At 46.4% G+C, this 23,279-nt stretch overlaps 1 protein-coding gene and 1 non-coding gene across 2 annotated transcripts in view; both read right to left on the reverse strand.

The window, feature by feature from the left end:
• Nucleotides 1-23,279, reverse strand: part of LOC129031637 (contactin-associated protein-like 4) — a 207,029-nt gene that overhangs the window by 158,686 nt on the left and 25,064 nt on the right. The window contains 1 exon segment of the mRNA XM_054478145.2: nt 9,385-9,495. Coding sequence (XP_054334120.1) covers nt 9,385-9,495 — 111 coding nt within the window.
• On the reverse strand, nt 3,671-3,770 carry LOC129032295 (small nucleolar RNA U13). Its single transcript, XR_008501305.1, has one exon. It is a non-coding gene; the product is annotated as a small nucleolar RNA U13 (small nucleolar RNA).

Consider the following 23,279-nt stretch of genomic DNA (forward strand, 5'->3'; position numbering starts at 1 on the left):
GAGGGTTTCGTGTCCCTCAAATTCCTGTGTTGAGATCTTAACCCCTAACATGGTGGTGCCAGGAGGTGGGGCCTGTGGAGGTGATGAGCTCAGGAGGGCAGAGCCCTAGGGATGGGATTAATGCCCTTTGAAAAGTGACACAGAGAGCTCCCTGCCTGCCTCTCCACCAGGTGGGAATACGAGAAGAGGAGCCTGCATCCTAGAAGGTCCTCACCAGAGCCTGACCGTGTGGACTCCCTGATCTCAGAGTTCCCACCTCCAGAATTGAGAGAAATAAGTTTCTGTCATTGATAAGCCACCAAGTCTACGGTACTCTGTTACAGAAGCCTAAACTAAGACAGTCCTCTGAATTTGTTCTTTTTCAGTGTTGCCTTGTATTTTATTGTGGGTTATTTGCACTTTGAAATAAACTTTAGGATCTGCTTGTTAATTTGTGAAAAAAAGGCCACTGGAATTTTGAAAGGGATTTCATTTCCTGTGGATTCATTTGGAGAAATAGCACCATTTTAAAAAATGTCTTCTAATAAATGAATGATCTGTCTTTCCATTTATTTTCAGTTCTTCTTAACAGTGTTTTGTGTCTTTCAGCATATAAAATTTGTGCCTCTTTTGTAAAATGTATTCCAAGATATTTTATGCTATGTGAGCATAAAATAAAAAATAATCTTTTTTCTTAAATTTTGAATTTTTATTTCTGAAGTATAGAAATCCAATTGATTTTTGTGTATTGCTCTTGTATCCTGAAAACTTGCTGAACTTGTGTATTAGCTATAGTAGTTTTGTGTGTTTGTGTGTCCTGAAAGACTGCATACAAGATCATGTCATCTACAAATAGAGAAAATGTTACTTCTTCCTTTGTAATATTCATGCCTTCTTCCTAATGTTCTTGTCCAATTTTCCTGGTGAGAACCTCTAGTACAGTGGTACCCAACCTTTTTGGCACTAGGGTTTTGTGGAAGACAGTTTTTCCATGAACTGGGGGTGGAAGGAGTGGTTTTGGGATGGTTCAAGCACATTACATTTGTTGTGCACTTTACCGTTATTATATATTGTAATACATAATGAAAAAATTATACAACTCACCATAATGCAGAGTCAGTAGGAGCCCTGAGCTTGTTTTCCTGCAACTAGATGGTCCCATCTGGGGGTGACGGGAGACAGTGACAGATCATCAGGCATTAGATTCTCATAAGGAGCGTGCAGCCTAGGTCTCGCATGTACAGTTCATGATAGGGTTCACACTCCTATGAGAATCTAATGCAGTCGCTGGTCTGACAGGAGACGGAGCTCAAGCAGTAATGGGAGCACTGGGGAGCGGCTATAAATACAGATGAAGCTTCACTCACTCACCCGCTGCTCACCTCCTACTGTGTGCCCTGGGTCCCAACAGGCCATGGACCAGTTCTGGCCCATGGCCCGGGGGCTGGGGACAGACCCCTGCTCTAGAACAATATAAATAAAATTGGCAAGAGTAGGCAACCTTGTCTTGTGGTTGCTCTTAGGGGGAAGCCTCTGTCTTTCACCATTAAGTGTGATGTTAGCTGTTGGTTTTTGTAGAAATCTGTTTAAAGGTTATTGAAGTTTGAATCTATTTCTAGTTGGTTCATTGTTTTTATTATGAAAGAGTGTGGGATTCTGTTAAATGCTTTTTGTGTATATATTGATAGTATATATTTGTCATTTATTCTATTAATATGGTGCATTACATTGATTTACTTTTGCATATTAAGCAAATCTTGCATTTCTGAGATAAGTCCTACTTGGTCATGGCATGTAATTTCTTATGCATACTGCTGGATTCCGTGTTCTGATATTTGAGAGTTTTCTCATCCACATTCTTCAGAGCTATTCATTTGTGGTTTTCCTGTGAGGTCTTTGTCTGACTTTGGTATTTCAGTAATATTGGCCTCATGCGATGCGTGGGGGAGCGTCCCTTCTTCTCTGTTATTTGGGAACAGTTTGTGAAAGATTCGTGTGAGTTCATCGTTTTATGTTTGGTAAATGTAGGCATGAAGCAGTCAGGTCCTGAGTTTTAGTTTGTGGGAATTTCATAAATGTAGGCATGAAGCAGTCAGGTCCTGAGTTTTAGTTTGTGGGAATTTCATAATTACTATTTTAATCTTATTATTGTGATATGTTCAGATTTCCTTTTTTTCTTGAGTCACCTATAGGTTTGTCAGTTTTCAAAGCATCTTTAAATAACCAATGTTTGGTGTTTTATTTCCTTCTGTTTATTATTTTCTAGTCTCTATATCATGAATTTACATGCAACTCTATTATTTCATTCTTTTGCCTCTTTGAGTTAGTTTGTTCTTTTTCCAGGTGCCTAGAGTGATACAGCATTGACTTAAGATCTTTCTTATGTTTTAGATATATGCATTTAGAGCTATAAATTTCCCTTTTAGTAATGCTTTGACTACATTCGATAATTGCATTCAATTCATTTTGGTATGTTGTGGTTTTGTCTTCATCTCAAAGTTAGAAAACTAATTTACTTCCTGATTTTTTGTTGCTTAATTGATACATAGTGATTAATTCCCCATGTGTCCTTCTGCTGATGATGCCTAGTGATTCCACTGTAGTCACAGAAGACACTTGTGTGCTTTCATTACTTTTAACTTTAGTCGTGTTTCTTACATCTCAATGTGTGATCTTCCTGGAGAATATTTCATGTGCAGTTAAGAGTCTGTGTTCTGCTGTTGAAATGTGGAGTGTTCTAGAATGACCACTTTGATACAGCTGGTTGATGGCACAGGTCAGTTCTGTGTCCCTGATGATTTTCTGTGTGGTTGTTCTAACAATTGTTGGGAGAGGGGCCTGAAGTTCTAAGACTTATACTTTGAGATTCCTCTATTTGTCCCTTCACCTCCATTAGTTTCTGCTTCACATCTGTGCAGGTCTGGTATTTGGTGCACAATTAGCATACATAATTAGTATTGGTATATATTCTTTTTAGGTTATTTTAAACATCATTGTATAAAGTCCCCTTCTGTATTTGGTAATTTTACCTGCTCTTAAGTCTACTTTTTCTGATATCAATATAGCAACTCCTGCTTTCTTTTCATTAATGTTTGCGTGACATTTCTTTCCCCATGCTTTTACTTTCAACCCGTATATGTCATGATATTTGAAGCATTTTGTAAATTACATAAAATTGGGCCATGTTTTTAAACCTACTCTTCAAATATCTGTGTCTTAATTAGTGTGTTAGTCTGCTTACCCTTTATGTAATTATTGTTATGCTAGAGATTAAGTATGGCATTTTTGTCTGTTTTCTGGTTCTTTTATTTTTTTGTTCCGCTTTTCATTTCTCTTTTTTTTCTACATTCTATGGCAAGAAGCAATTTTTAACATTGCTTTTTGGCTCATTTTTATATATCTGTGTTTTTCTTTCATCTTCTTAGAGTGATCACTCTAGATATTACAATCTATATACATATAAATTATATATAAATAATATATATAGTATAGAATATATAAAATCACAGGCTAGTGACATCATCACGTGACCAGTTTGATTACAACATATAAACCTTTTCTCCTTTTTGGTTCTATATTGCCTTCCCAATACATAACACAGCTGTCTTAGATATCATCCCAACAGATGTTTAGAATCACATCAGAACCACTTTAACCATCAATGAGTATTTATTCATTTTCTTTAAGTTCATGTCAGATGGATAATGTGCTAACGTAACAGGGTTGGAGGGTGACACATCTCACATGTGTGCATGAGTGCCCGATCATCATGCTTATGAGCTAAAAAGGATCGTATTTTTTTGCTGCTGTATTTTTCTTCCTTCCGGGTCATATTAGTTATCTAGGCTTCATAACAAAGCACCAAACTGGATGGCTCAAAACAGGAGAAGTGCATGTCTCTTAGATGTAGAAGCCAGGAGTCCAAAGTCAAGGTGCCGGGAAGACACATCTTCCCTGAAGCCCGTAGGCGAGAATCCCTTCTGGCCCCCCCTGGCTTCTGGTGTTGGGTATCGATCCCTGGCATGCCTTGATGATGCCAATGTTAGCTTCTGTTGTCACCTGGTGTCCCCCCTGTCTGTCAGCTGTGCCGTTATAGCATTGCTGGAGTTATCACTGACACTGGCTGCCTGTTATGATTCTTCTTTAGCTATGAAGTCTCTCATGGGCCACTGAATTCCCTCTACCAAGGAAACTGAGCAAGTCTCTTTGCTGAGAGCGTGGTGGCTTCGAAGCCCACCAGAGCAGCGTTCCGGGTGAGGGAAGGCCTGAGAGCTTCTCTCCTCTCCCCTAGGGACAGTGAAGTGCCCTGCACTGCCGCCACCTGCCCTCTGTAACCCGGGCACAGCCACCCTCACATCTTGAACCCCTGCCCTGCACCGCCGCCGCCTGCCCTCTGTGACTGGGCACAGCCACCCTCACATCGTGAACCCCTGCCCTGCACCGCCGCCGCCTGCCCTCTGTGACTGGGCACAGCCACCCTCACATCTTGAACCCCTGCCCTGCACCGCCGCCGCCTGCCCTCTGTGACCCGGGCACAGCCACCCTCACATCGTGAACCCCTGCCCTGCACTGCCGCCGCCTGCCCTCTGTAACCCGGGCACAGCCACCCTCACATCGTGAACCCCTGCCCTGCACCGCTGCTGCCTGCCCTCTGTGACCCGGGCACAGCCACCCTCACATCGTGAACCCCTGCCCTGCCCTGGAGACGCAGACACAGGAATGGTCCACAGCGGTACCCTTCATCCTAGGTTTTGCTCTCTGCAGTTTCAGCCACCTGAGGTCAACGGCAACTTCAGGAATAAATGTTTCACGAGTTTAAATCACGCCCTGCTCTAAGGAGCCTGGTGAAGTTGGCCCCGATGTGAATAATCCCCTCATCCAGCATATTCAGCCATCTGGGCGACCTGCCCATTAGTCATGGACACTGCCTGCTGCTGAGGCCGGACCACCAACACCGTCACGGCGTGAGGACCTGGGACTACCACAGAGGGAAAGGTGTCACATGGCCCATGGCTGCAGAGGGCATGAAGACCCAGGGCAGGACAGAGGGAAAGGTGCTGTGGGGCCCACGGCTGCAGAGAGCGTGAAGACCCAGGGCAGGACAGAGGGAAAGGTGCCACATGGCCTGTGGCTGCAGAGAGTGTGAGAGTGGAAGGACCTAGGCCCCTGCAGAGGGAAAGGTGTCACATGACCCATGGCTGCAGAGGGTGCAGGGACTGGGGACCACCGCAGAGGGAAAGGTGTCATGTGGCCCACGGCTCAGCGTGTGTCACTCACCTCTCTCATGAGGGGGCCATGTGAGCATCTCAAGAAGGGGCCTGCCATACAATGAGATATTTTCAGAGAGAGAGAAACCACATTCACATAACTTGTATTACAATATATTATATTTCTATGTTACTATTAGTTTTGTTGTTAGTCTGTTATTGTGCCCACTTTGTATTTAAACTCGATCATAGATCTGTGTGTCCAGGAAGCAGCGTGGTCTATGTTGGTGCCACCCGAGTTTCTAGGCACCCGCTGGGATGTCGGAACAGATTCCAACCACAAGGGAGATGCTGTGCTTGGAGCATTGCAGGCTTTCTGCCTGTTCCTTCTCTCACTGTGAGGCCCCGGCATGGCTGTGGAAACCTAATGTTTCTAGGTGCTCCTGATGCGGAGTAATTTATGTTTTACTGGTGTCCTCGTTCCTGCCCAGATCAGTCACACAGCCATCGTTCACAGCCCGATCCCAACCCAACGAGAAATGTGAAAACACCAGAACGCCCTGCGGCCTCTGATAACTCACTCCCAATTTGCAATTCTTTCATGAGGGCTGCAGGCTATCAGGAGGGAGAAAAATAGAATAAAGCCCAATCAAAAACGATGAATTAACAAGTAAGAGATAATTAAAATGGGCTGGTTTAAACTTAATTAACATGCAAATAAAATTCATTGAGGTTGATATCTTGCTTCGTTATGAGCTCTGGGAAAATAGAGACTTAAAATGATTTCTGCTGAGGCGGACCCTGATCCTTGAACCACTCGGGCTGACGACCTTGCCGGGCCAGTGACGAGCCCAGACAAGTGCCTGTTCTTAAATTTACACAGAAGCGCGGAGGATAAACTTAGTGATTTCAATATGTTATCCCCTTTCATTGTATAAGCCGTGAAAACTTTGAGAGTAATTGATTGAAGCATAGATTTTTCTAGTTTATTTACAAAAAAAAATTGTGTTTCTCCTAAATAAGTACAATGATTAGGACTCAAATAAGAATGAACACTGAATTTTCCTAAACCATTTCTCCTTTTGTTGTGTTTCAGTGGCACAAAAATATCCCTTTTATTTGCTGTGACAGTGTGGATAAGCCCAGTTGGCCGTAGAACACGGCTGTAATCGCATCTCGCTTTGTGTTCAAGGATAAAGCTAATCCACTTAGAGACAGATATTAGAAATTCAGATGTAATATGGCTCAAATAAATCTCATTTGAAGAAAAAGAAAGACTGCCAAATTAAGCATGCATGGAATAGCTCCTTTGAGTGCGTTCTGAGCAGAGAATGGCACCAGGTCAGCATTGTGGCTGTGATCCTGTGGGCCAGGCTCAGGTGTGAAGGCAGAGCGGGCTCAGGTGTGAAGGCGGGGCGGGCTCAGGTGTGAAGGCGGGGCGGGCTCAGGTGTGAAGGCGGGGCGGGCTCAGGTGTGAAGGCGGGGCGGGCTCAGGTGTGAAGGCGGGGCGGGCTCAGGTGTGAAGGCGGGGCGGGCTCAGGTGTGAAGGCGGGGCGGGCTCAGGTGTGAAGGCGGGGCGGGCTCAGGTGTGAAGGCGGGGCGGGCTCAGGTGTGAAGGCGGGGCGGGCTCAGGTGTGAAGGCGGGGCGGGCTCAGGTGTGAAGGCGGGGCGGGCTCAGGTGTGAAGGCGGGGCGGGCTCAGGTGTGAAGGCGGGGCGGGCTCAGGTGTGAAGGCGGGGCGGGCTCAGGTGTGGAGGTGGGGCTGCCAGAGGGAGTGGTGAGGAGGCAACAGCAAGGGTGTGGGGAATGGGGGAGGGCTGGGGAGCACCACTGCAGGGCAAGGGGTCCTGGGCGTGGGGCTCACAGAGGAGCTCGGCCTCCCTGGATGCTGTCATTTAAGGGGCCCAGTCCTGTGGGGGCAGCACCCTGGGAAGAAACATCAGATGGGGCCCATGATGAGCCGAGGCCAGGACACCTGTGAGTGGAGGGGAAGCAGAGGCCCCAGGAGAGCAGGAGTCCACGGAGGCTCCTGCTGCTGTCCCAGCCCGAGTCTACCTGCTGGGGTCCCAGCCTGAGTCCAGGGAGGCCCCTGCTTCTGCTGAGAACCTTTTGTGTGGGGGAAGCCGTGGGATCCCTGACCACCTGTCCCATGAGGCAGTCACAGTGGGAGGCCAACCCCAGCGCGCAGCCACGACCCGCGGCGAGATACTTCTCATGGGAACCCGGGACTCCGTTCCTACCTGGTATCCAACATGAATGCCAGAGACCTCTGTGTTCACACAGTGCATGCCACCTCTTCACCAAGGCCCCCTTATATAGTGAAATAATTTTTAAATTGTAATTTTAAAATATCAAATGACAAGGTGTCATCACATGTGTGGCACATCTGTACAGTAATAAGCACTTTGGAAACATCATCATTTATCTACCAGTGTGCCTATATTAAAAGTGTAAAATATCAAAACGTTGCATATAAATTATATCTTTTTGTGTCACCCAGTGTTCACTGCAGTAAATGTGGTCCAGTGTTGAGTACCAGCTCCACACAGATGAGAAGGAAACAGGAGAGTGAACGTGGAATGCAGCCCTAGGATCCTCCCCACATGGCCTGAGGGTCCTCCCGTCATGGCCTTAGGGTCCCGGGTCCTCCCCATGCAGCACTGGGGTCCTCCCTACTTGGCCCAGGTTGCACAGGCACCCCCCATGTGAGCAGCGCCGGGCCAGCTGGATCTCCCTGGAATGTGTGCACAGATGCTCTCTCTTGCATTTTGCATTGCAAGAACTGCAGCACTCTCGTCCCTGTCTCTGTAAGTTTTTTACCCCTTTCTTTCTCCGGAGCAACTTGGGGCTCAGTTTTGTGCATTTGTCTTTAAGCAGGGGCACACACCGCTCAGCACACTCCCAGAGAAGAAGCCTTGACTATGGGAATAAAATGAGCCCAGAGGGCCACAAATACGGCTTCACATTCGCACTCTTGAGAGAAAGAAGAGATTCATTTCGCTTTGTTTTTAATTGGCAAGCATCTTTTAAGCCCACGCTTCTAGCTCTCAGTGGGGGGCAGAGCACTGGCCCACGGAAGATGCCACATCTGCCCCCAGAAGCAGGGTCGGGGCTACCTGGTGTGGCAACAAGGCATGAAGGCTGCCAGTCATCTGACCCGGACACTATCCTGGTATCCAGGAGGGAGGGGGCAGCATCATCTGACCCGGACACTATCCTGGTATCCAGGAGGGAGGGGGCAGCGTCATCTGACCCGGACACTATCCTGGTATCCAGGGGGAGGGGCAGTGTCATCTGACCTGGACACTATCCTGGTATCCAGAGGAAGGAGGTAGTGTCATCTGACCCAGACACTATCCTGGTATCCAGGGGGGAGGGGGCAGTGTCATCTGACCCAGACACTATCCTGGTATCCAGGGGAAGGAGGTAGTGTCATCTGACCCACACATCTTTAAATGAGAGAGAGGAAGACAGAAGAGTCAGGGCTAGAGGGATGGGTAGAGACAAAACTCTGTGGCCATTGCTGGTTTGAAGATGGGGAAGGAACCATAAGCCAAGGAACAGGTGCCTCCAGGCATGGGAAGGAGGAAACAGAGGCTCCCGGGCACCTCCAGAAGGACCCAGCCCTGCCCACACCTTGACCTTAGTGCCATGAGCCCCACTGCAGACTTTGACCCCCAGAACTGCAAGGGAATGAATCTCAGTTGTTTTAAATCCTCAGCGTTTCATGAAATTGGCCACAGCTGCGATGGAAATGACACGGCTCCCAGTTCTGTTCGACTTGAAGAATAACTTGATACTCACAGCTTGTATACCCGTAAAATTGAATATGTGTGATAGAAAATACGTTTTCCAAGATAAATAGAACCTGGTATATGCCATGTCCTGTGCGCATTTTCATGTGGAAATGGGCATACTCAGTGCTTAGGTATATGCCACCCACACCCTGTCCTGCCCAATCCCCTCCACGGCCCGGTGCAGAGAGAAACCCGCACTGCCGACCTTGGTCTGTGGATAGAACATTTACACGCCATACATTTCTAACAGAAACATTCCTACAAACCTGTTTGAATAATACTCAGAGTCTTATTTTCTGCGCATTGGGTAATTTACTCATGACCCCTTAACAAAAGAGATGCTGATTCTTGAAACTGTGTGAGCTCCACCATGAATCAGTAAGAGATGGGAAGTGGACATACCGTCTCTCCGGTTCAGTCTGGCGAAGCTGGGACTGTGGCTGCTGGACAGCTCGGAGGAGCTGCTGAAGGATGACGAGGGTAGGGTGGACACCAGGGGCTCCTCACAGTGATCTGCGGGGAAACACCGCGACAGGTTAGTACCTTGTTATGGCACAGGCTCATACATGACACGCTCATAGCACACGCTCATACATGACACACTCATGACACACTATAGCACATGCTTATACTGGACACGCTCATACATGACACGCTCATGCATGACACACTCATAGCACACACTCATACACAATATGCTTATATATGACACGCTCAGGTGTGCACAGCTGTGTTCCATCACCAAATGGACGTGGTGTGTACATGGTTTGGTGTAAGCCCTGAAGGCACAAGTGAAGAAGGAACGTCCCTGGTCCCCACTCCTGCCACACGGCCGTCTCTCTCCTGCACCTGTGGCCTCATGGAAAATTCCCTAGATCAGCTGACAGAAGACAAGTAGACTCGGGCCAGTTTTCCAGATGGTTCTATGCCATGTGCAGGTGTCGCCCAGAAGTGGGGGGCAGCAGCACCACAGCCCCTGCCCAGGACATCGCTGAGGGCAGTGGGGAGGCAAAATCCCCCCAGTGGTCAGAACTTCAGGCAGTGACCCTGGACTCAGCATCACGGACTCCACCCACCAAGGCTAACCGGCTACAACCACCACCGAGTGCCATCAGCCATCAGCAGAGGCTAGCACAGAGCTCCGAGGTGGCACCATTCCCCTGGGGTCGGCCAGCTGCCTGGGGCAGGTGGTCACATCCACGGCTTCCATCAGGGGAGCGGCAGCTCCCTGGGGAGCTTTTTTGTCCTGAGTGGAACAGAACTCGGGGGCATGGATTTGCCTTCCCTGTGTGCCATGCTGTAGCCAAAACTGCCATCCCTGACTCAGAAAGCCCCACCCCACCATGGGGTCCACACAGCATTTCTTCTGACCAAGGACCTCCCTGCACAGCCAAAGAAGGGCAGCCGTGAGCCCAGGCTCCTGGAATTCCGAGTTCACCACGTCCCCACCACCCTGAAGCTGCAGGCTCGATAGGAACGGGGAACGGCCTTCAGAAGTCCAGGTACTGTGCCCACTTGGTGGTGATGCTGGCAGGGCTGGGGTGAGGCTCTCCAGAGGCCACCTTGGCTCCAAATGAGGCTCCAGTACATGGAGCTATTTCCCCTGAGCCAGGGCTCACTGGGCCAGGAACAACCAGCAAGTGTTTTGGAGTTTCATACAATAACTTCTGTTTGAAGTCAGTTACAGTGCACAGGAACACGTGCTATCGTGTTATTTCCAGAGAGTTACAGTGCACAGGAATACATGCTATTGTGTTATTTCCGTAGTTATAGTGCACAGGAATACGTGCTAGCGTGTTATTTCCAGAGAGTTGCAGTGCACAGGAATACGTGCTATCGTGTTATTTCCGTAGTTATAGTGCACAGGAATACGTGCTAGCGTGTTATTTCCAGAGAGTTATAGTGCACAGGAATACGTGCTAGCGTGTTATTTCCGTAGTTATAGTGCACAGCAATACGTGCTATCGTGTTATTTCTGTAGTTATAGTGCACAGGAATACGTGCTATCATGTTATTTCCAGAGACTTATAGTGCACAGGAATACATGCTAGCGTGTTATTTCCATAGTTATAGTGCACAGGAATACGTGCTAGCGTGTTATTTCCATAGAGATATAGTGCACAGGAATACGTGCTATCGTGTTATTTCCATAGTTATAGTGCACAGGAATACGTGCTAGCGTGTTATTTCTAGAGAGTTACAGTGCACAGGAATACGTGCTATCGTGCTATTTCCAGAGAGTTACAGTGCACAGGAATACGTGCTATCGTGTTATTTCCAGAGAGTTGCAGTGCACAGGAATATGTGCTAGCGTGTTATTTCCAGAGAGTTATAGTGCACAGGAATATGTGCTATCGTGTTATTTCCATAGTTATAGTGCACAGGAATACGTGCTAGCGTGTTATTTCTAGAGAGTTACAGTGCACAGGAATACGTGCTATCGTGCTATTTCCAGAGAGTTACAGTGCACAGGAATACGTGCTATCGTGTTATTTCCAGAGAGTTACAGTGCACAGGAATACGTGCTATCGTGCTATTTCCAGAGAGTTACAGTGCACAGGAATACGTGCTATCTTGTCATTTCCGGAGAGTTATAGTGCACAGGAATATGTGCTAGCGTGTTATTTCCAGAGAGTTATAGTGCACAGGAATATGTGCTAGCGTGTTATTTCTGTAGTTATAGTGCACAGGAATACGTGCTATCGTGTTATTTCCGTAGTTATAGTGCACAGGAATACGTGCTATCGTGTTATTTCCAGAGACTTATAGTGCACAGGAATACATGCTAGCGTGTTATTTCCATAGTTAGAGTGCACAGGAATATGTGCTAGCGTGTTATTTCCAGAGAGTTATAGTGCGCAGGAATACGTGCTAGCGTGTTATTTCCAGAGAGTTATAGTGCGCAGGAATACGTGCTAGCGTGTTATTTCCATAGAGTTATAGTGCACAGGAATACATGCTATCGTGTTATTTCCAGAGAGTTACAGTGCACAGGAATACGTGCTATCGTGTTATTTCCAGAGAGTTACAGTGCACAGGAATACGTGCTATCGTGTTATTTCCAGAGAGTTACAGTGCACAGGAATACGTGCTATCGTGTTATTTCCAGGGAGTTACAGTGCACAGGAATACGTGCTATCGTGTTACTTCCAGAGAGTTAGAGTGCACAGGAATATGTGCTATCGTGTTATTTCCAGGGAGTTACAGTGCACAGGAATACGTGCTATCGTGTTGTTTCCAGAGAGTTGCAGTGCACAGAAATACGTGCTATCTTGTCATTTCCGGAGAGTTATAGTGCACAGGAATACGTGCTAGTGTGTTATTTCCAGAGAGTTATAGTGCACAGGAATACTTGCTAGCATGTTATTTCTGGAGAGTTGCAAGGTGACTTTTCAAATCAACTTACAAAATCATCCAGCTTTCCAGTTCCATACACTTATTGCTTAATATGAAAGGAGATAAGACAGACTGAGATGTCGCTTTGCTGGCTATAAATAAATATTAAATATGGTGTCAGGTAACATGATTTTCAGTACTGCTGTTACACAGAATATCAAATAAAAATCCTTAAAAATGGGGATACAGGATGGGGAGTGAACGAAGATCTGATGAGGAGTGGGAGCAGTTGAGAGTGGGCAACTGGCCTCCTGTGTGTGGGGACGCTCGTGTCCAGGTATGAGCAGATGCGGGGAGGTGGGGTCATGGCTGAGGCCCGGACGGTGCAGTGAGCATCACACTCCCAGGCAGAGCCAGTCAGACACTCTTCCCACCAATTTATCAGGCAGCAGCATCTGCCACCATTGCATTATCTAAATAGAAAGAATAAGGAGAGAACCTGCAGCCTCAACTAACCTAACTCTTCCACCTGGGGGATGCTGCGGTGAGGCCGACGCCACATCACGCCCATGTGCTTTTCATCTAAACGCTCTCATGGGTCTGTCTCTGCCCTGCTCAGGTGCCGTTGGTTCTGCACAGCTGCCGTGGCTGGACGGACCTGACTGTGGCCACCCTGTCCTGCCAAGCCCTCGGGGCCCTCGTCTGAGTGAGCAGCATGGACGCAATTCCTGTTGTTACACCCCTTCTTGCCCTGCGCAGGCCCAGCAGCCCCAGGCACCTGCCCAGGACCCTCCTAGATCCTGTCTGTTTGGTGGGACCCCCACCCCGTGTTCATGCCTGCTCCTTTCTCTTGTCAGAACTTCACCTCTAGCATGACAGCAGACACCTGTCTCATAAGCCACTGTGTGTGGGTGGCCTGTCACCTGGCATGGCTGTGGCAACAGTGGGCTTGCACAGCAGACATCCAGCCCAGAGTGCAGGGTGCTCGTCGCCCCAGCATCCCTACCCCGAGGTACCAAAAGAGCCTGCTCTCCTGGGATCTCAGCAGACCATTCTCACCAGCGATGCTCATGCTCCCAGGTCCCAGAGGGCCGGCCCCAGGGCCACAGCTGACACGTCATAGATCAGTAGCACAGACTTCCGCCAGCTTCCCAGGCCTCTGCGGGAGCCTCTCTGTTCTCATTCCTGCTCCCTGGGATCGCCTATCTCATCAGCACAAAGTTTCAAAAACAATGTTGCAATAATTGAAAATTAGTTTCCATTTTTGGTGCCATTTAATTGTACATATGTATGCGTGCATGTGTCTGTGTGGCGTGCATGTATGCACATGTGACGTGTGTGTCTGCATGTGTGTGAGCATGGCACATAGGTGTGCGTGTGCTTGTGTGTGCATGTGTGCATGTCTGCACATGTATGTGGGCATGGCACATAGGTGTGTTTGTGTGCATGTCTGCACGTGTGTGAGCATGGCACATAGGTGTGCGTGTGCTTGTGTGTGTGCATGTATGTGTGCCTGCACATATGTACCTGTCTATAGTGGAGCCACAGTGAACCCTGACACCACATATTCACTCTGTACAGATCTAGAATCAGTTCCTTTTACCAACCACAGCTTTCTTCCATGAGGCAAAGGCAACAGAATCTAATTAGAGAAAAGAATTATCAAATAAGTCAATTACTGAATTAGGGTGTATAAAATGTTTTTAAAAATGTTTTTAAAAGATTCAAACTTCAGAATTTCCAGGTGATGATCTTAAAACATTTCTTAGGTTCTAATTTTGGGGAAAAAATTTTCCTTTCAGAACGAGATGTATTTTTTATTGAGTCCATAAAAACAAAATTCACCTTGGGGAAAACTACCACATAAAAATTAAAATGTGATGTTTTCTGAGTTTCTCAAGGAAATTAAACCAAAAGTTAGTATTTAAATAGAAGGTCAAATAAGATTTTTAAGTGGAAGCTCTCTGAACATACAGATTGTTCCACTGCTGACCTGTTCAATCCGGAGGGCACCTTGGTCAGAAGACCTGTGCAAAACATACAAAAATAAATTCGAGAATAAATAAAATCTAGACTGACAAAAATGAACATTTCACTATAAAACAAATTTTTTTTTCTTAAATATCTACCTATGTGTGTGATGTGGTATGTGTGGTGTGTTTGTGTTATGTATGTATAAATGTGTGTGGTATGGTGTGTGTGTGTGCTGTGTCTCTGTGTATATGTGGGGGTATATGTATGGTATGCCTCTGTGTATATGTGGGGGTGTATATGTGTGTGGTGTGTGTATATATGTAAGTGGTATGGTGTGTGTGTGCTGTGTACATGTGGGTGTGTGTGTGCTGTGTCTCTGTATATATGTGGGTGTGTGTGTGTGGTTTGACTTTGTATATGTGGGTGTGTGTGTGGTGTGTGTATAAATGTGTGTAGTATGGTATGTGAGTGCTGTGTATATGTGGGTGTGTGTATATGTATATGTGTGTGCTGTGTATATGTGTGTGCTGTGTCTCTGTGTATGTGTGTGTGTTGTATGTTTATATGTCTATGTACGTGTGTGTTGTGTGTATAAGTGTGTGGTGTGGTGTGTGGTGCCTATGTGTATTGTGTGTGTATAAATGTGTGCAGTATGGTACGTGTGTGGTATGTGTCTGTGTGTATTGTGTGTTTTGTGTATAAGTGTCCAATGTGGTGTGCAGTATTTCTGTGTTGTGTGTGTGTGTTTAATGTGAGTCCCCACACTCAGCCTATGGGAATAAAAAAATAATAGATCTCCTTGGCTCTAAATATGCCATAGAACAAGTGAAACTGGAATAAAAAACCTAAATATATTTGTTGGGAGTGAGACGCACAACGCGCTGATGTAAATTCCAGAACTGAATGCATCAGCGCGATGTGAAGGAACCGAAACCCTTGCGGCGCTGGCCAGAGAGTTCATGAGCAGCCACTGGAAGCTCCTGGGCTGTAACTGCTCGAGCCAATCACCTTCTCTGCTAACGAGCTCGCTCCCAGACCTGCCCTCCACAGAAACAAAACCTAAGTCCACCAAAGACAAAGAATGCTCAATGCAGCGTTATTCACGATGCCTCCGAAATGGAACCCCCAAAGGCTCGTCCAGATTAGAATTTGGAAACAAGCTTTGGTGCCATCACTGACGGGATCCATGTCGAAGTTTTGATGCCTCTATTAAAATGGCACAGGTGAGCCTCAGCCACAGTGTTGGGTAAAATCAGTCAGGCCTGACCGCAAACCACGCGATTCCCCATACACATGGCCCCAAATAGGAAAGCTGTCTTTTTGGTGATGGAAACCAGAATTGCTGTCCCCAAAGGCTCAAGGGGTGCACTTGGCTACAGGAGACACTCTCAGCTTTGAGTGGACAGGGACACACAGGCCTGTTTGTCAAATTTCCTCAGCTCACCCAAAAACACAGATATGTTGCTGACGGTACAGGAGACTGGGCCTGGGTGTCCCGCCACTTGCCCTGATGTGGAGGGGATAGTGCCTCCGTCTCTGAGGGACTCGGGGTGTCCCACCACTGGCCCTGGCGTGGAGGGGACAGTGCCTCTGTCTCTGAGGGACTCAGGGTGCCCCGCCACTGGCCCTGACGTGGAGGGGACAGTGCCTCCATCTCTGAGGGACTCCAGGCCCCTGGAACTGATCATCAATATCAGCAGGCCAGATGTTTGGAGATTTTAGAGGAAAAAAGACGATGTTCTTAAAAACAGCCCATTAGGACAGAGAGCCAATCAGCTGTATAGGCATTTGCTCAATCAGCAAATAGTTTAAGAGCCCATTGTTTTTCCTTTTATCGAATTGATGAAGATGGTTCAAATCCAGTTCAAACAGCAATGGTCAATTGCTGACTCGAGCCAAGTTGAGTCTAGAAAATGTCGCCTTGGGTCCACGAAGACCCACTGAGACCAGGAGCACAGGTGGAATTCACATCTGAGGGTCTTATAGGCCAGGCGGACCAGTCAGCCCCAAGAGGCCGGCTGCATCTAGTTTCTGCAACAGTGCAATTGCCATATTTAGAGACAAAATACACAATGTCCCTCAAATAGATCTGAGTATTTTTGCAAATGATATTCAAATGCATTTTAAAAATTAAATGAGCAGAACAGCATATTCAAAATACTAAACATCACTTGCCCATCAAGGGCTGGTCAGTGAACCGCCTCCTGATGACCAGCTGATGGTTCTGGGCTACAAATATGTAAGTCAAATATACAAAAATACTATTCAATAAAAAATGTTTTTTCTCTTTTCTTTGTCAGGAAGCATCTGGACTCACTTTATAAAAAGGCAAAGTCTGTGTATTTACAGTTTTGCTGAGGAAGCGTGTGAGTCCTGGCCTTGCGGGCTGTTCCTTGTCACTGGAGATGCCCAGGGGCATGTTTTACACCTGGCCACTCCGTCCGGAGGAAGCAGGTGCACTGTGTGGGTGCTCGAGTCTCTCAAGGGGCATGTTTTACACCCGGCCGCTCTGTCTGGAGGAAGCAGGTGCACTGTGTGCAGGTGCTCGAGTCTCTCAAGGCTGCATGGCCATGCAGCGGAACACACTGGGGGACCTGGGCACAGGACAGGGGGCTCAGCCTTTCTGGTTGAATTCTCCACCCACTCTGGGACAAGGTTGGTGAGTCTGTGATGCTTGCCGTTGGCTGCCACGTGTCCCTTATCAGTGAGAAGAACAGGCAGAAAATGACATGCCTGGTGTATCCAAAGACCACACCTGGGAGCACCACGCCGACCATCGGGCAGTAATTCCATTTTAATTTCCAACTCCTAGAACTCGGCAGGCAGTGGGCGGGTGCTGGGTGAGGCGCACACAGCATGTCATGTTAGTTAGCTGTGATCTTTCACCCTCTGAGCCCCCTGATGTCTACACAGAAAGGACACACTTTAACCCTGACTCCCATTGGGCACACATCTCAAACACCTAGGAATGCAACAGTTTTCTAAGGGGAAAGTATTTAGCCCCCACTGTCCAGCCAGGTGCAGCAGCAAGTGGGGGAAGCCTTAATAATATTTTTGCTTAAAGGAAGAAAAGTCAGTAAACATCCACAAATCACAGGAAGCATTATTTGGAAGGAATTCACACATTGAGTGAAGTCACGGAATTTTCAAATTTGCACAGCTCTACACAGCAGGAACATTAAAAAGACACAGCTGGACCAGCAGTTTGCAAACCTTAATTTCAAACACAAGAAGGGTTTGAAATTTCTTTCTTTAAAGCGGGGCTGTGGGTCCAGAGCTGGCTTCACTGGCAGGACCCAAGCCCCCCAGGTGGCCCCGAGGCCCCACATGGGACAGAGGAGCCAGAGGCCCAGCCTCAGGAAACTCCATGTCAATGGCCACTTACCCCCAGCACCCCCAAGATGGCCCAGGGAGTGTTTCCAACTCAGTGAAGGGGAGGCTGTAGTCACACACACCATCACATATGGGGTATGACCCGGAGCAGGGCCCTCAGGCAGTCGGGGTAGACACTGACTCCAAAGACAGGAGCATGGTGGACAGCCACAGGCAGCAGGAGACACTCTGGAGTGAAGGAGAGGCTCAGAGGAGCAGGGCTTCAGTGAGGCCCACGAGAAGATGGGTGCTGCTGACTCCCATGCTCAGATACTCACACATGCATGCACACCCACAGGTGTGCTCTCACACATGCACCACGAGTGCTCACACTCATGCAGACACACAGCCATGTGTATATGCATGCACACATCCACACAGTCACCCAATCAAAAAGTTCAAGACAGAGACGAGAGAAAAATATAACCCATTGTCAAGAGGTAAAACAGTCAACAGAACCAGACACAGGGAAGTCCCAGATGTTTCATCTGCTGGCTGGGATGTTCAAATGACTAGAGTCCATGTGTTAAGGGAACTAGAAGAAAAGGTGAAAATATTTTTTAAAAAAGGTGAGGGGATTTCAGCACAGCGATGAAATCTAAAACAGGCAAAGGAAAATGCTGGGAATAAAAAACCTGATTATCAGAGATAAAGAAGTCTGTTGACAGACTTATAAGCTGGTTGAACCTAGCAGAGGAAAATCAGTATACCTGAAGATAAATCAAGTGAAATTATATAAAGTGAAACACAATGTGGAAAAAAAGAGAAGAGTGTTCAAGAGTTCAGATAATATCAAACACTCCAATATATGCATAGTGAACAAGAGGAAGATGAGAGAAACAATAGGAAAGAGGACGTATTTGAATAGACAATGACCAAGAATTTTCCACTTTCAATGAAAGGGAACAAAGTACAGATTCAAATATCTCATCTAAAACCAAGCAGTGTAAATAAAACACAAAATCATATTTAAGCAGATGCATCATAACCACACTACTGAAAAACAAAGGTAAAGTGAAAATCTTGAAGACAACCAGAAGGGGAAGAGATGCCTGTGTACCAAGGGAAAAGATAAGAATTAGAGCAGAGTTATCCCCATGACTGTACAACCAGGAGACAATAAAGCAACCCCATTAAGTGCTGAAAGAAAAACTGTGTCAACCCAGAATCGTGCACCAGCACGATAGTAGCTTTCAAGATATTATTTCAAGGTGAGGTAAAGACATTTCCAGGTCAGAAGCTGAATAATTCATTGCAGGTAGACCTTCACTACAAGACATTTTAAAGGAAGTTATTCAGGCAAAAGGAGTGTGATATCAGTGGAAAGTCTCGACCTAGACAAAAGACTAAAAAGTTCTGGAAATGGTAAAAGCAAGGGTCATTATAAAATATATATTTAATTTTTTAAGTTACTTTAAAATGTAATTGACTGCCTGAAGCAAAGATGGTAATGATGTATCATGTGGTTAATAACTACATAGCAATATAATGTATGGCAAAAACAGCACAAAGGAAGGAAAAATGGAAGTTTACCTTAGAACAGGTTGGTGTAAGATTATGTTCATTCAGACTTGAATAGGTTAAGTATGTATATGTTAAGCCTTAGAGCAGACAGTAAAAATTTTTAAAGGGCTACAGTTAATAAGTCTATCATGGAAATAAGATCTGACATAAAAATTACTCCAAAAATTCAGAAGAAAACAAGAAAATAATCATCTAGGATAGCTTCAGGATTGCAAAAGAGAAACGTGATTTCAAGGATTCCTTTCCTGTGACCACACCACTTTGCCTGTGTCTGTATCCAAACCAAGCTGAGTCACAACCACCTATCATCCTCCTGCCAGGTCGTCTTACTGGGGGACGGCTCCACAGCAGCAGGAACATGGTCCTCTCCGCACCACACAGCCTGCTGACCTAGCCCAGCTTCTGACGCAAGCCTGTGTTCAACTAAGAGGACTTGCATGGCCGCTTAATGCAATCTTAGCACTCAATTTTCTCCCCTGGATTTGTGGACAAGGATCTAATTTTCACTGTTAGATTACTGTGGAGATGGTCATAATCACATTTTAGAGCACTGCTAAAATACTGAACTGGTTATTTTAAAAATAATAAAACCCACAATAATTAAGAAAGAGGACAAAAGAGCTGAAGCGGAGTTTGGGTGAAAGAATCACCTCAGGGTATCAGCAGCTGATTCCTAAGAAGGGCAGCTTTTTAAACAGAGGTAAGTGGGATGTCTGCCATGCCTTTCTGCACCTCTCTAGCTTTTCCATGGACCTGGAGATAAAGTTATGGCGTTTCTCTAAAATGTGTGAGATCCTTAAAGCCAAGGCGATTTATCCCGTAAAACTTCAGTGCTGGGCACTTTAAAATCCTCAGGAGTCATCTGATATAAATAAGAGTGTCTTTGAGGTTTGTGACACGTTCATATTTTATATTTTATAATTAGAAAAATTTCCCCTGTGATGTCAGTTACCGTTCATAGTAACAATACTATCAAATTCACTTCAGAGAGGTTGTTTCTGTTTTCAGCTTTTTAACATAAAACCTAAATTACACAAGAAATACTTTTCCTGTCCTTTAGAAATATAGTTTTAATAATTTGGACACTCTCAAGAGTATAAAGTAAGTTGAAAAAAATAACTAAAATGCCCCTCAGCCAGGGACCCTCAGCACAAAACCAGGACCAGGCCATTTTAGGAAGTGCCCCTTCGCATCAGCAGATGAGCGAGTCGGGGGCTCTGTGCTCCCCTGGGTGTCTCCAAAGGCACCCGCCCCGGCCTTTGCTTTTTCCCGCAGGGTCTTCCCTGGGATGGTTCCTGGGAGCGTCTGTCCACGAGGAGATGGCACGTCTTCCTGTATAACCTTGTACCAGGAGGGAGTAAAACTCGTTTATGCTGAACAAGGATGTTTTCCAGAGACCACTGACAAAATCCAGGCTTCTGATTTTTTTTGAAAGAGAAATCAGCAATCAGAACCTGAAAAGGAAGTGGCAGCTTGCAGCTATGAGACAGCACAGGGCATGGGGCTCCAGGGCTGGAGCCCAGCGGGACATGGGGTGGACATGGCCTGAGTTTGTCTGTGGTGGATCAGTGAGGCTTCCAGCGGACCTACCCCTGGCAGCAGAGGAGACTGCCTGGAAGTCAGCCCCAGGTCAACAGTCAGGGGTCCGCACCTGCAGTCAGGGGATGGGAGGGACACTGGGCTGCACCAGGGTCTCAGGAAAGGACCTGGCTGACTCACAGGAGCACCTGGTGCAGGCTGGCCTTTGGAGGCATCGGGAGTCCGGGGGAGGGGTCAGGCGTCTGTGCCCCTCACTGTCCAGCCACCACTCGTGGGCTCACCTGAAAGCAGCACCAACGAGGCTAGGCAACGCTCTTCAGCCAAGGGAATTCCTGAAGACAGATGGCCGTGGAGGCTGCTGGCCAGAAGCTGGGGGGTGGCCGCCCATCACAGATGGTGACGGGGACAGCAAGACACAAATTCACCACAGGTGCTTCTACAGTAGCACTTCTCAAAGCATGGTTCCCTGGAAGCCCTGAGGTTCCCCAAGGCCCTTCCAGGGGATGTGTGAAGTCAAAGCTATTTTTATAATAATTCTAAGACATTGTTTGCCTTTTCACTCTCATTTTCTAACAGATATACAATAGAGTTTTCCAGAAGCTACGTGGAACATCTGTACCTGTGAACCAGGCGTTGGAGAGACTGGCAAAAAGAAGTAAGTCTCCTTACTATTTGTTCCTTTGTTTTGGAAAATGAAGCTTTCTGAAGAAAATATGTTTTATGTCATTCTGTAATGGGTTTATAGTGTTATTTTAAAATAAATTAATAAATGTTTAAAAACATTCTCAGTATTCATGTCTAATATAAATATCAATAGATTCAACCCCCCACGTCAGTGTCAGACATTTCTGGGGGTCCTCAAATATCAAGAGTCAAGAAATCCAGAGGCCATGAGGCTCAAGAGCTGCCATGTAGAGGACGTTGTGGCTAGCAGTCCTGTGTGTCCACAAAATCAAACACACACATTGGACAAACACCAGGATACCTTCCACAAAAGAATCATTTCACTTAAGGATATGGATTCAAAATCATACACCATTCCTATTACAAAAGCAGAAACTCAGATGATGTTCAAAGGTGTGTATACACCGGGGAGCAGGGAAATTGGAGGATGTTTACATTCCTGACGGGCCTCATGGTTTTCATTCATCCATTTATATAACCTACACAATGACAGCTATTTACGTGTTTCATACGATTTTCACCAGGACGCAGCTGATAACTGCAGGTAGAAAGTCACCTCAGGAAGCTACTTGAAATAATTTCTTAGTCTTCCATGAAGGTGGCAAGTTGAAATACTGTTCTCAGAAATCAGCAGAAGGTTCACAACCCTACGACACATGTATCCGCATTTTTCTTTATAAATATGAACCTATGTCCACAAGTTTTAAGAATGATTTCAGGCCTCCAAAATTAAATCCATTTACAGAAACATTCAGGTCTTCAGGGACAGATACTGCTATTATGTGCTTATTGAAATTACACAAAAATGATAAGAAAAAATAAAACTACATTGCCTGATAAAATCTAATGTTTCCTTCCATTTAAAGGGCCTATGTAATATAGCTGACAATTCGAAACCTTCACAAACATCTAATGGCAATAATTATTGCTGAAATGTGTAATGATGCTAATAACTTCTGGAAACCACTTTTCCCTTGTGGATAAAAAACCATGATTATAATGTTCTAAAATGGTGGAGATGGATAAAGGCGGCCCCATAGCGCTGTGGCCGAAAATGCAAAGTTGGGACCTGGCCCTACGTGCTCCTCCTGGCCGCTCATCTACACCCTCTGTAACAAATCAGGAAATGTGAGTGTTTCCCGGGGTTCTGTGAGACGTCCTGGGAAATGACCTGACCTGAGGGGGAGGTCATGGGGACCCCACTTTGTAGGTGAGTCAGACAGACGTTAGGGTGAGATGGAGCTGGGACCCCTCCTAGGGACCTGCCAGGCCACCCCAAACATGGAAATAAAGGAGAATCTCGAGTTCATTCAAGGAAAATTACAGGCACCAAGCTGGTCTTGAAAACCAAACAAGCATCCAGGTAGGCAAGGAGGTAACAATAGCTCAGAACAACATCCGGCTCCCTCTAGAAACTAAAGATAACACTGCCCCACATCCCTGAACCATTCTCCAGAAGCCCAGAACCTCACCACCCGGGTCTAAATCCACCGGCACGCAGACCCCCGATAACCAGAACCGGGGAGTGAACTCAACCTGCCTTTGGTTCTAAATTTCTTCCCAAGGAACCTGAAGGAGGAGACCCCCACAGTCTAGAACTTGGCATTCGTTTCTGCTGACCCCAGAGTTTTAGATACAGCTTCTCCTGCAAATCAGAGAATCTTTGAATCCACTTATGACCTATGGGTCTCACTTCAAGATATCTCTCTATTTTTTTTTTTTTTAAGGTGAAACCGATGGTTAGCTTCCAAGTATTGGTTTGTGACTTTACCAGCAGTCTCTTCCTCCCACCTTTAAAATCGTTACCTGTAGGCCGCTGAGGAGCTCGGGTCTTAGCAAGAGCTGCCCGATTCTCCTTGCTTGGTGCC

This window comes from Pongo pygmaeus, chromosome 11 (assembly GCF_028885625.2).
Source record: "Pongo pygmaeus isolate AG05252 chromosome 11, NHGRI_mPonPyg2-v2.0_pri, whole genome shotgun sequence".
NCBI classification, from domain to species: Eukaryota; Metazoa; Chordata; class Mammalia; order Primates; family Hominidae; genus Pongo; species Pongo pygmaeus.